The sequence below is a fragment of the Pleurodeles waltl genome, chromosome 9 (genome assembly GCF_031143425.1).
Source record: "Pleurodeles waltl isolate 20211129_DDA chromosome 9, aPleWal1.hap1.20221129, whole genome shotgun sequence".
Classification (NCBI taxonomy): Eukaryota; Metazoa; Chordata; class Amphibia; order Caudata; family Salamandridae; genus Pleurodeles; species Pleurodeles waltl.
This window is the reverse complement of record NC_090448.1, coordinates 718,809,821-718,823,164: the sequence shown is the minus strand read 5'-3', so window position 1 is coordinate 718,823,164 and position 13,344 is coordinate 718,809,821. Positions and strand designations below refer to the sequence as shown.

Sequence of the window (13,344 nt, the reverse complement as noted above, 5' to 3'; positions counted from 1 at the left end):
AATCTTCAGGACTTGTCTGACGCAACAACACATTTGGTGGTGCTGCAGCCAGAGTCTACTTGTTGTGCACACAAGCCTGGCTCTAGTCGGCCTACCACACAGGCAAACAAATCCAAATGCCTGGCACATCCCATTTGGTAACTGACGAAGGTCGCATTGCCCAATCTGGAAGTACTGCGAATCCTTCGGCATACTTGCTTAGCAAGTCTCTATTGGACAGGTCCTAAACCAGAGTTAATTAAGGTAGCGTCTTCTACAATCATCTCCTCCTGCAGGGTTGGTGCATCCTTCCCTTGCTCACATGCAGGATATCTTTGCACTCAGGGTAGTCTAGTAATTCTTCTGTCAGATCGGACTCCAGGTGATTTTTTCTAGCCCCTGGGGGATTGCCGATCAGTGCAACAACAGCCCTTGGCTGCACAGTAGACCCTGAATAGTCAGTGGAGTACAACCAACATGATGTAGACAACATCATGAACTAGGATGGGTCCTAAGCTCCCATTTTTACACCCATTTCACAGATGGAGGATGTGTATTCAATGTTTGCTTTCTTGACACTGATATGTACAACTCCCTTTTCAAGTGTCCTCACCAGGCCACCTTCCAAGCCTGGCCTCTGTCTGCAAGGATGCTCTGCCAAGGTGATAGTCTCCTGGTGAACTGGTCATCACAAAATTACTAAGCTGCACCCGACCACTCTTCACAGAGATCAGGAAGCGAGACAAGGATCTGTGTCGCATAAAAAGACTCACTTCATAATAGATACTGCAGGCCTCAGCCTGCACCACCTGCCACCAACATATGGTAGCTGCAGTCCGTCATTTACAGCTCTGTGTATGAAGGGCCCTGGCGCTTCTAAGGAAACCCCATCTTCCCTGTTCGCAACATAGCATCTGGTGCTTCCCACCCAATCTAGGAGAAGCCAGCAATACACATATGCTTTATGGGGAAAGCAACCTCTCCTCCATCTTGCGCTGTGGTACAGGCTGAGGGCTTCCAGGTGGGGACCCGTAGACCTGTAGCACTCATGCATAGCGCACTATCAATCCTAGCACACACGTAAATGTACAATGCACTGGATGCTGGATTGGAGGAGTCTGGGTTCATCGTGAGCAGCAGAACCTTTTAAATGAACAGGTCGGAAGACATGCATTTATGTCCAAAAGTTTAAAAAAATCCTGTTACTGTAATTCACTAAAATGGTATGCTGCTGCCACTGAGCTCCACACATGAAACCTGCAACAGTCATTCCTCCGCACTTATGAGGTCAAAAGGTTTTACTAAATCTGGCCATTCCACTGGGTACAAAGCAAACCGGATCCTGGAAACGCCACTATCTCTTTGCCTCCCACAGTAATCTTACAATCCGTTGTGTTAATTTCCCGTGTGTCATACTCATTCTCCAAATTAACAATGTCAGCAATTCTTAAAACGGTCTTGCTTGTACCCGCTTGACTGAATTGAATTCATTCCCTTCTATGCCTATAACTCTTTTGCACATGCCCATTATGTGCTTTTTTAGCACACTGCCTACATGAGAAGTTTTGTTGCATAAGAACTAGGACTATTCGCAGTGTGTGTTACTCCTACACCTGTTGCACTTTACCTTGAGAATTCTTACATTCTTCTGTTGTTCCAACCTATTCGTCTTCGTTCTAAAATGATATATCACCTTAATATCATTCAACTTTGCCACAACTGCAACTTCCTTTGCTTTGTGTCATTTCCTTTACCCAGTCAGACGTGTGCTCCATTCCTTCTTTGATGAATATGGCCTCCTTAGTCAACAGTTTTTCTTGAACATTGCAGTTGTTGGTGCAACACAATAGTTGATCGCTAAACAACAAACAGATTTATATCCCAAAATCACAAGTTCTCACCATGTTTTCTGAAAGAAGCTACCTATTTTCCCATCTTCTCGGTTTTGTCTTGTTGACATGCAGAAAAAATGCATGTCTCTGAACCCAATTCATTTCTATACTAAAATGTCGCTACCAAATTTTCACTGTCACCTCAAACATCTCTTGGCTCTCCTACACAGTTCCCTATTGACATTTCATTCAGACAGTCAGATGTCTCGACCTTCCATACCAAAACTTGTACAACAACGCTCCTTATTTTCTCCTGACAGAACACCCCCGCTCCCAAAACCGCTTATGGCTTCAAGAGAAAAACCCCACAATGTTTTCCATTGTAATCAGGCCAACAGAGGTTTTCCTGCCTCAGATAAAAACCATACGTAACAAACATTTCTGCAGCTGCCAGTCACGCTGAAGTTCAACTTTCTATGCGTATTGAAGCTATAGACTAAAATAACTAACAAATAAACATAATTTCAAATAAACCATCACAAATAATCATTAGTCTGTCTGTTTAGCAGGTAAGAGTGCCAAACAAGAGACTTCAGAGTATAATCTGTTTTTCCTTTTTTCCAGTACCTTCTCTTTGAGCCTGCATGCATTCCTGTCAGAGCTTTTTTAGAGTTATCCACCATGAACATAGGCACTTTACTGTCAGTATTTATGGTTTCAGTTATTGCAAATTGTTTTGTGCCGATTCACTTTTACTACTTCCCGGGTTCTCTCAAAATGGCCACCATGCAAGACCTCCTGAGAAGCTATTCTTCAATGTTAACTGATTGCGGATGGCACTGTGGTCAAGGCAACACCTGCTTGGATGCCACTATTGCTCATTCCAGAGTTTCCCCTTCACTGGAAAGCAACTCTGCCAGGGTCAGCATGGATAGTGGTAACTCTGCGAGTGTAAATATTCAATATCTTGGGCAGTGTTAAAAATGATGCATTGATTATACTATCCAACTAGTCCGCAAAAATGTCCATTATTTCAGCGCAAGAAGGTTACGAATGCTCTACCAGTATGTCACAGGTAGATGGCTAGTCCAGTAATTGTCGCCAAACATTTGTTGTTTAGCCAATGAAAGTTCACTCTCAATGGTTTTCAGGACTTCTTTAATGATATCTTCAATAACCACCAACCGACCTGACCGCTTGGCTGCACTCCTACCAAGTTTTCTCACAGCTTGCATCCCACATGGTAACAGATCATGGCTATCTAACATTATTTGTATGAACATAAAAAAAAAAAAACACACAACAGCTTCCATGGGAGCTTGAGATTAAGGAGTAGTGATAAACCTCAGCTGTTTTTATGAGCTAAAGGGCTAATTTCAACGTCTAGCCTCTCATCCCCAGCCATTTTCCTTGCCAAAACAATGAGGGACAAAAAAAGTTACCAGAAAAGTAAAATAGTGTTAATTTTTTATGGGTGTTTTTTTTATTATAATAAAAATGTTCAGCCATGGACAGTCACTCAAGAGGCTTGCCTCACAGATTTGTACAGTGGAGAACTGAGCTCCAATGTACTCCCACTTTTGAGCCTTGCACTCAGATTAATAGCTCACACGACCGTTAAGGTTTCAACTCTTGCTGATAATAAGACACCCACCACTCAAAGGACAGTCCTACCTCAGTTAGCTCCAGTGAGTACACAATCATCAGAATCGGCCAATATATCCCTTGGTATCTTAAAAGGCATACTAGTGTCTTTCGACCCCACTTCTACTGCACATTTTCAACCCCGTGGCATCTCGCCTCCCAAACCTGGATCACTCTGTGCTGTCAAACGAACATCAAATATCAATAAACTCCTAAAACTGTTTATGTTCTTAAAATTATGGTATCAGCACATAATACAACTTTAACACAAACATGTTTCAACCTGATGTTCGGCACATCTACTTTTCCCTACTGCCCCAAAGTTGCCTGGCTACCTGTCGATTTCAGAACAGCCTTCATTCTGGTCTCCAAAGCTCTCCAAGGAATCCCTCAAGTCCCAAAAACACCATTGAACTTGCAAATATGAGTGAAGTACTAGGCTCACATCCACCTCATCCCATTTCCCAGGCCACACCACACTTCATAGTTCAGATAATGCAAGCCTTTACTGGAGCAGATTTCAGAGCAAACTTCACTCCTCATCAAGTCCTTCCAATGAGGAGGGCCAGCACTGAAATCCTACCTTGCCCAATGTAGTCTCCCTCCCTTCTACTGTTCTAATACATTAGAACGCTGCACATGTGTATTAAATACTTGTGTTGAATAGTCACTGTGCTGTCTAACTTATCACCCATGTTCTTCATCCCCATTGTGTGCAACCATTCTACTGCCTACCAAACCATTGTTCCACATTTTTACCATTAACAAGTTTTCTAAGGAAATGCTTTATATTCTCACGTACATGGAAACAAATCTAAAAAAATAAAAACATCCTATGGAGCCAAGGGTGATATGATGAAAAGTAAAGTATAGCAACCCCTTCAGTTCTTTATATTAACAAATCATCATAAAAATAATTTACCATTAGTGAAGGCAGTAGTGTTTAGACACCCTACTGACGTTAGGAAAACATTATCCAACACCAACCATGTATGAATGGGTTTCTATAGTCTACCATGGCAACAAGCGTTACCCAAGACTTTCTATAGCACACTTTTCCTAAAAAACAATTACAAATCATGAGTATGACAATGCTTGCGGAAGGACATAATCATGCACTTTATCTCAAGATGAACTCTCTACCTCACTCACCTTGCTTCTTGCAATACCTTGTTGTAAAGTCATTCCCTGCTGGTCGTGTAAGAAGTGAAACAGTCTACATTGTAAATGCACAAACCATCACATTTCCTATATGCTCCGAATCCCGTAAAAAGCACACCTACCTGCTTCAATGGCAATTGCTCGCGCCTCCACCTTGTCCCCCATCTTGCGCACAACTTCCGGGGTGGGCCCAATGAATCGAACTCCTGCATCATTGCAGGCCTGGGCAAAGTCTGCTCGCTCCGACAAGAAACCATACCCAGGATGCACAGCATCTACCTCATTCTCCTGAGGGTAAACAATGACAAAACAGAAAGAAGTCATTTTAAAGAAAATATAGTCTATGTACGCTAAAAATATCTTCACACGCATATGAAATTTGACTACGTTATCAATGTTGCATTACTTTCCGTCATACATCTCTTGTTTAAATATAATTTGATTTATCAGAGGAATCTTTCTAGTATAAATTAAAACAATCAATAAGGATCGAAGTCAATAGCTCTAAACACCGCATGTTTTTTTGTTTTTTTGTTTTTTTTTACACTTTCCATCTGGAAAATCCCTGGTTGGTCTTTTTCACCCTGTGGTCTACAACTCCCAGAGTCCAGTGTGGTGAGATTCATAAGCTGGTCTCAACGAGGGAGGTACCAACCATATCGGTTCTAAAGGTTGTAACATCTCTCGATTGACTATGAGGTGCTTTGTTTGGTGATATTTTATCAGAGGCTTTAGGTGTGGCCTTTCAAACTGTATTCCAGGGGTGAGGGTCTACCAGCGTCCCCAGTAACTAGGATTTTGCTTTCTCCGCCACCATGGCAACAGTATGGTGAAGTAAGCTCATGACACCAGGGCCAACAAAGTGTGTGCGAGACCATCCCAAGGCATTTATTTATGGGAGCGTTCATGAATGAATTTGGATTTATTTCCCCCGATCACTGAAAGAAATACGTTAACCATCCAGCCAATAAGGCTCTCTTCAAAATAGCTGAAGCCACTGGCGAAAATGCTCCTTCCAGTGTAACCAGAGACACAAAAAGTGAAATATGCTTCTCTGATAGGGTACTCAACTAGTTCCCAAATCTGACAGAAAAGTGTGCGGAATCCATCCCTCCATCAGAACTCTGAATTATCTAAAGAATACATGAGGACCACACAAAGCTTCCAGGATGTGAACCCTGCGAAGGTGGCAGTATTCCCATTCATTTGGTGACCCAGGGGAGAAACCTTCTCCTGGACCCTCCCATGTCTGCAATCCCGGCTGACCTTCAAAATACCACAGCAAAAGGAAAAGACCAGCCACTGACCGGACCAGGCTGTCAGACAACCTGAGGAACTTGGAACTGCCAGACAAGTCAGCCCTGCTGAGCCACAAAGAGTGACAGATCAGTTGGATGCAGACAGTTCAAACAAACAAGTGCAAGAGTGTCTTGTGGGAGGTAACTGCCTATCAGAAATCTTCCATTTCACTTCAATGATTCTCAACCCCCAATACATTTGGCCAAAAGGTGCCATGGGGTGGGGTTCTATGTACGTCTGCCCCGTCTCTGAAAGTACACCTCCCGGGGTCCCTTTCAACAATATCCCCACTCTACCTGGCATAACACCACAGCCCATGACCCCACAACCCTATGACATTTCTCCCACTTTCAATGGTGTTTTCCCAGGGATACACAGTTCGAATCCTCGACTTCTACAGAGTGGATTTGAGGTACAGGGCTTGTGCTGCTTTGTTTGTGAACAGTAAGTGCTTAAAACATGAAATATATTCCTAGTTCCTCGTGCTCAAAACAAGACACTGCAAAAACAGGAGGAACAACGATGCAGAGAAAAAAAACAGGACACAAAAGTTAGACCAAAGATAAAGCTCTGTCTTTGGAGCTACCCACAAATCGGTTAAAGCTTAGGCATCTCTAGGGAACAGGCAACCACTTCCACAGGTAGAAGTAGAGCTTTTGGCCTAATTGTCTTTCCAGAGGAACACATATCTAAGATACGTAGCTCCACAGGATCCTAGGGAAAAAGTAGAAACTTGCCCGCAGGAAATAAAGATAAAAGACCACTCATCATTTGCATTGTGGACATCTACCACAAGCTTCCCAATTGCTAGGGATCGACGGGCACGAGAAAATCTTTGTGAATAAGAGAAGTCAAGTTAATATACAAAAATATTTTTGTATAATAAAGTATTTTTTAAAATAGCTCAAGAAGCCACCGAAAAAAATGCTCCATCCAGTGTAACCAGAGACAATGCGAACTAGGCTTCTCTGATACTGTACCAAACCAGTTGTCAAATCTGCCAGAAGAATGTAAGCAATGCCCCCCCCCCCCAGCCAGAACTATGAATTCACTAACGAAGAAGAGGGAATTACACAAAGCTTCCAGAATATGAAACCTGTGAAGGTGGAAAGTATTTCCATTTGTGCGATGACTCATCCAGGAAAACTTTTTTTTGGGTGAATCAATTATTTAGTTTGCAGAGTGTTTACGAACTGTGGATGCCCTCATTCTTAATATGAACCAGTGGTTGCTGGTGGCGGCTACCTGCACTAATTTTTTGGAGACCAGCACTTATTTTTGCTCTTCAAACATTTCCTTGAGAAGAAAAAACACAAAGGGGAAGAAGGAGCAAGAGACAGATGGAACACAATAGCAAAGGAGTGTGTCAGTGGATTAAAGAGTCCTGGGTGGAATCAAGACTACACAGCATTCGCACTGACATCCTCTGGTTGGTTTCTGGGCAGAGTTTTGGGCACTGGCATTTTTTTATTTTTTTTTAAACAAATTAAGCACTGGATATGCTGCTACACAAAGGCGAACACCTTTGCAATCAGAGGTGCAGAGTTTAAGGAGCAGAAGAGCCTTGGAGAAGATAATAGTGCCTCCATAATGTTAGCAAACAAGCTACTTACCTTTGGTAATTTTTGTTTTTGGTGGATACTCTATCTGATCATGAATTCCTAACCTTGTGACTAATCCAGAGGCATGACACTGGATTTAGAAACTTTTAGAACAATTCTTTTGAGCACCTCTGGGTGGGGTCATGCAGCTACATGTCAACATCGTTCCACTCAGAGTTGCATATGAGTGGCACCCATGCACACTGACGTCAGTTGCTCTCTAGGCTTTCAACACCCTCAGACGCAAAGCCCATTAGCAAAACTGAATGATTAGTATACACACATTTAGATTGGGACCTTTTTAGATATAAAAGAGCCCAGTTAACAAAACAGGGAGGTGGGAGGGTCTGTAAGCAGTCTGTGATTAGAGAAAGCATCTACCAAATTGATCATTCCCGAAGGTAAGTAACTTGTTCTTCTGACAGATACCTGCCAGCATGGATTCCTCACCTTGTCAAAAAATACCATAGCAGTAAAACTCAGGTGGGTCTGTTCACTGGCTCAAACCAAAACGTCCTGCAAGTTCTGCGGGTCTGAGTGGGCAAAATGCCCTTCTCAAAAGACCTGGCTGTCAAAGCAGTAGTGCTTTGATGACATGAATGATCTCAGGGTGCAGGTCGAAGCAGGTCAACACAATGTATGGAGATGCAAAGTGTCCAGGCCCCACACTGTTACGGAAGATCCTCCCAAAGTGGCTTCTTGATCGGGCTGGTGGTCATGCTCAAGAGTTCGAGGTACCGTACTCTGCTAATCCACACTAGGATGACTCAGGCCCGATTCTTCCTGATCTTCAGAACTTAGGGCAGGAGAGGTAATGGAGGGAAGGCATACAGGAGTCCTGTGCTCCACTTCGGATGAATGCTTTTCCGAGCAAGAACTGCTTTGGAAACTCCAGTGGACAGGAGTGCCGACACTGCACATTCTCAGCGGTGGCAATTTTTTTTTTTATAGTCAGAGCTCTTCCCATTGCCCGTGACACCTCCGGTACAACTATCAGCAAGTACAAACTGGAAAGAAGCAAAGACTTCCAAAACCCACTGCAAGAATGCCATTTTCAATAACAACGGATGATAGACTGAAGAGGTGAGTGTAGAGACATGCAAGAACTCAAGGATGGGCTTGCACAATATCAATTTAGGTGCATTAGACTTAGGTGGATCTCCAATTGTGGGAGGACATCAAATAACTGGAAAATACAAGGGAGCACCCATCTTGCTGCACTGGCAAATCTTTGCACAGGCTGGCAAATTCATCAGAAGCAAGAAGGTAAAGGGGGAAATGCAGACAAACCAAATGTGACTGGAATACACATTTTGTGGTTTCCCTAACCAAAGAACAGTTTACATCCAACTCTTGAACTGTGGTCAACATCACAGGCAGTCTGTGGGGACATAACTATAGCAGACGGGTGCAGGGCTGTGGTGAAGTGACAGTAAAGAACAGCAGGAGGTGCTACATGTTGGCTTTGGAGAGTATTGGAGAGCTCTGCTAAGTACTGCAGAATTAAAATAGCAGGGAATGCAGCAGTAAAAGGGGTGTTGTGGCAGAGCGACGCACGGCACTGAGAAAACCTCCAAGTCAATTTAATGAAAGAAAAACTGGCATGCATTCTCTGGCTGACATTTTTTATGAACAGGATCAATAGATGTTATAATAAAATCACTGAAACAATTAACCAGGTCTTGGCCTTTCTCACGTCGACCTGACGTTGAATCATAGGCTCTACTGGCTCAATTACATCTAATTACTGGCGCATTACACATCTTTCACTACAAAGGCCAGCATTAACAGCAGCTGAGGAAATTAGTCCCATTATTCACTGGACCATCTTACGATTATGACCCTCAGCCTAAGCTCCACATAGTGATGACGAATTCATTTTTTATATGTATAAATGAAAAAGAGAAGATAAGAATATTATGGTTTTACTTTTTAATAAGTTGTTGATTGAAATGTTTTGTATTATTCGCCAAAAGTTCTTTCACTGTTACACTTTTGTGCCATAAATGTTCACATATTGCATGTATTGAAAAGGAATATGCCTCAAAATTACTGGCAAAGTGATTAATTCACCTTATAATAAATAGGGTTGAAATCTATACATATGGCTATGGGAATTGAGGGGCATCTATAGCCCTAATAACAGTGCTGACAGCATTCCTCCAGCTCTTACTCCGAGTAGTACCAACTATCAGCACATCGCTGGCAGCATTATCTCCAGATGTTCTCTTGCCTTCAAACCTTCAGAAGGCAATCTTCGCAGCTACTATCCTGAAACGTTAGAAGAATTCTGAAAGGTCACCAAATGGTGTGGCTTTCACATTTAAGTAATTGGTAACTACGAGAACAGTCTGAAGAATGTCCGCAAAAAAAAAACTATCAAAGCCTCTTGCAATATTACACATATTTTCAAATTTTCTACCAAATGGGGATAGTTTACTTAACCATATGTAGCTTTCCGTGAACACCAGCCGATCGCCAACGGGAATATATGTACAATGCTGTAGTGGAGAGAGATATAATTTGTTGCATGTACTGGCTATCTGTTCCTTAACAGAATATGGGAAGCACATTTTGCTATACTTTCGGGCATATGCTTTATTTGCTTTTATACTAACTACTCACCTACTACTGCGTATGGACTAACATGAACCACAAAAAAGAGGTAGAGACATTTATAGTCAATTTAAAGCTATATCCCAGCTAACTCTTGCTCATCGTTGGTAAGACCCTGCAAGTTTAAACCATATAACGTGGTGGAATAGTTTTAACAGATTTCCTTTTAGTTCTAGCATTGTTTATAAAAGAAAGGGACCCAGGAAGCGGGATACAAAATGGCCCCTGCTCCAAAACTACTTATAGGACGCAACAAATCTCTATATATGTGGTAAGGTGTAAGTATTTAATGATCTGTGTAGTAAACTAAATGGGTTGGACTTAGGGATGGTCTTTTTTTGTGATCGTCTATGAATTTAATTTTGTGCTTCTTTATTCAGAGCTTTTTAAGTTGGTTATGATGCATTGCATATAGTAATGATTCCTTCAATAAGCCAATACAGAATCACTGTTCTTAAACAACTGAAGAAATATTCTTGGCCAAATTCGGAGCCTGAAGGAACAAATTCAAATAGCAGCTCTGATCCTCCAACGGGGCTTTGCAGGACTTACTTAGGAGTTTGCATGCTGCTTTATCCACATAAAGGTAGTGGTGCCTTCAAGAAGGCAGAGTTAAACAAAAAGGTGACTGATGGAATGACAATTTATCTACGCCAATGGCAAGTACATAGGCCATATTCCAGTCCATCATATTTTTGCCCACTATGTATGCTGAGCTTACAAAATGATTTTGGAACAGCCTTTTTCAGAGAAAACTCAGGTCTGCATGAGTTAAAGGTTTCAAAATCTTCGATTATGTGTAAAGAAACCGTAAGACACTTTGCTACTAACTCGATACACAGTTTCAGTTTTTCTGTCAGAACAAAATGGCTCTGCAGAGCAGCTGAAAAACATTAGGCGAAACCTTAAACTCGGAAGGTGGTGCACCTGAGACATTTTTGGCAGCTGTAACAGGGACATGCGTTGAGAATGGAAATTCAGTATGATATGGGAGTGTCAAAGAGAAAGGGCTACCAAGCAAGACCAAATCCTGAGACGCAAAAAGGAGGTACAGGATAAGCCTGCAATGGTTTTCAACTTGCCTTGTAAAAACCAAGAGTCGTCAAAAAGTGACAAATTCAGGAAACTTGGTTGAGTAAATGCAGAAGATACCAGAAAAAAAGTTGGGGCAAATGCTGAAATTGCCTGCACAATTGCTAAATACGGATCATACCAAGAGGATACCACATCTGAAAAAAAAAAAAAGGAAATATTGAAAAAGATAATTTCCAACACTTGAAATTCTTCAAACAGCTATGTTCCAAAGGTTTGCAGAACACACGTTTAAGCACACCATTATCAACAAGTGTGGACAGACAAAGCAAGCCCCAGCACAGAAAAATCTCGAAGCCATATTTTAGTTCTGATTAGCATATCCCTTTACCAGAGTGCGAGTATTAATGCTGTGTGTTTATCAAGGGACATTATTAAGCATAACAGACTACATCTGAAACATAAGTAGAGGCCTTGGCAGTTAAAGAGAAAAGTGAGTGGTTAAGCCACTGTCCCAATTAGTGACAAGATGAATAGAAAAAAAAGCGGACCTTGTGCAGTACCAATGCTTATGGGGAATAAAATACTCAACCAAAAAAATAAACTAAAACATTGACGCACATTTGTTAACAAAAAAGTATTTCAAAAGTACAAAAGATGGCAGGGGATAACGAAGTCTGAATTTGAGGAAGCAAACTCGGGAGTGACATAATAAAATAAGCCCAAAATAAAGCCTTTAGCTCAAATATGTTAATATGTGAACGCAAGAAACCTATGCACAAGCCGCTACCTGACCCCAGAGAACTCTACCACAGAAAGAGCACTGGGTTGACAAAGGAAATGTTGAAATTCATCACATACTGATTGAATCCTTTCCCAGAGAGCTCAGCTTAACCAAAGGCAATGTCCAATATCACCCTACTGACAGCACAGTTCTGAGAAGACATGAGGGATAATTTGGACAGGTTCACAGACATTTCCACTGCAATTACCCTTAGCAGAGATGTCTCCTTACACGGTAGGCACTGTAAAGATGAAGCGGTCCTTAGCAGGTTGCCCAGGTACGGACATAAAGGAATGCTTGGCTATGGCAAAAATGACTGATGCACACTGAATGCCAAACAGGCAAGGAGTAGAACTGGGATCTGACAAGGGAAATGAAACTCTGCATCTTTGAGGGTTAGCGCTTAAAGACACTATTTTTTGTAACAAAAGAATGAAGATGCAGAGGTAGAATATGGTCAGTTCAATATACAGGAAAATAATGTATCATTGAGTTTTAGTAAAATAAATGGTTCTACTGCCTCCAGCTACCTCGGACAGTAACACCAGAATGACCATGTTGGCATTTGGAGGGGAAGTGCAAAAGGGTTACAAGAGGCAATCTTAAATTCTGTGTTAAAATAGGACCCACAGTTCTTGGGTGCGTCATCTCCAAGCCTAGAGGTAAAATATACCAGCACTGCAGTGGGGCGGTATTTTATGAGCAGCAACTCAGTTATGCTTAATTTGTTAATGCACTTTCATTTTGTGCATTTCTAATCACTGCAAAACTCACTTGCTTGATAAAGAAGGCCTTCCATTCAATTGATGGTTAGTCAGTTATGTAACCACCATCTCTGGTTCTAAAGGGCAACAATAGACAAAATAATCTAACATGTAAGCGCTACCATCTCAGGCCTTATAAATCTGTAAAAGCTGTGACCCATCCATTCCTTTCTAAATAAAGAACCTTTGTCGTGTACCTTAAACAGCCTCATTACCAACACCCTCAACAACATGAAACAAAGTAACAGCAAGACCTGAAAGGCCTAAAAAACACGGATGGATATTTTTTTTTGCTTTTCTGCTCAAGACTGTATTGACTTTAGCCACGGAGTGGTCCACATATTATTAAGACCTACCAGAAAAAGCACAGCACAATTTTCAGGCAAAAGCAAGGAATATTTTTTGTATATTTTATCCCATGAACTTTGTTTACCTTTCTACAATGTAGAAGATGAAACAGCCTTACTCTCCCATGCAGTATATTCCTGTCACTACAACGACAGACACTCCCTGGTTCACAGCTTTGACAGTTAGCACCCTGCTCACTGAAGGAGGAAGATAACCAAAACTCGTGAGTTCCATACATTCCTTCCGATAAATTTCTGCAACAGGCCCTGGAAGAGGTTACCTGA

General features: G+C 41.8%; 1 protein-coding gene across 3 annotated transcripts in view; it reads right to left on the bottom strand.

Annotated features, from left to right (window-relative positions):
- PC (pyruvate carboxylase) overlaps window positions 1–13,344 on the bottom strand; it is a 1,846,452-nt gene that overhangs the window by 1,339,230 nt on the left and 493,878 nt on the right. For all 3 annotated transcript variants that reach the window (XM_069207836.1, XM_069207837.1, XM_069207835.1), the window contains one exon: window positions 4,739–4,904. In XM_069207836.1, coding sequence (XP_069063937.1) covers window positions 4,739–4,904 — 166 coding nt within the window. The remainder of the gene's footprint in view (window positions 1–4,738; window positions 4,905–13,344) is intronic.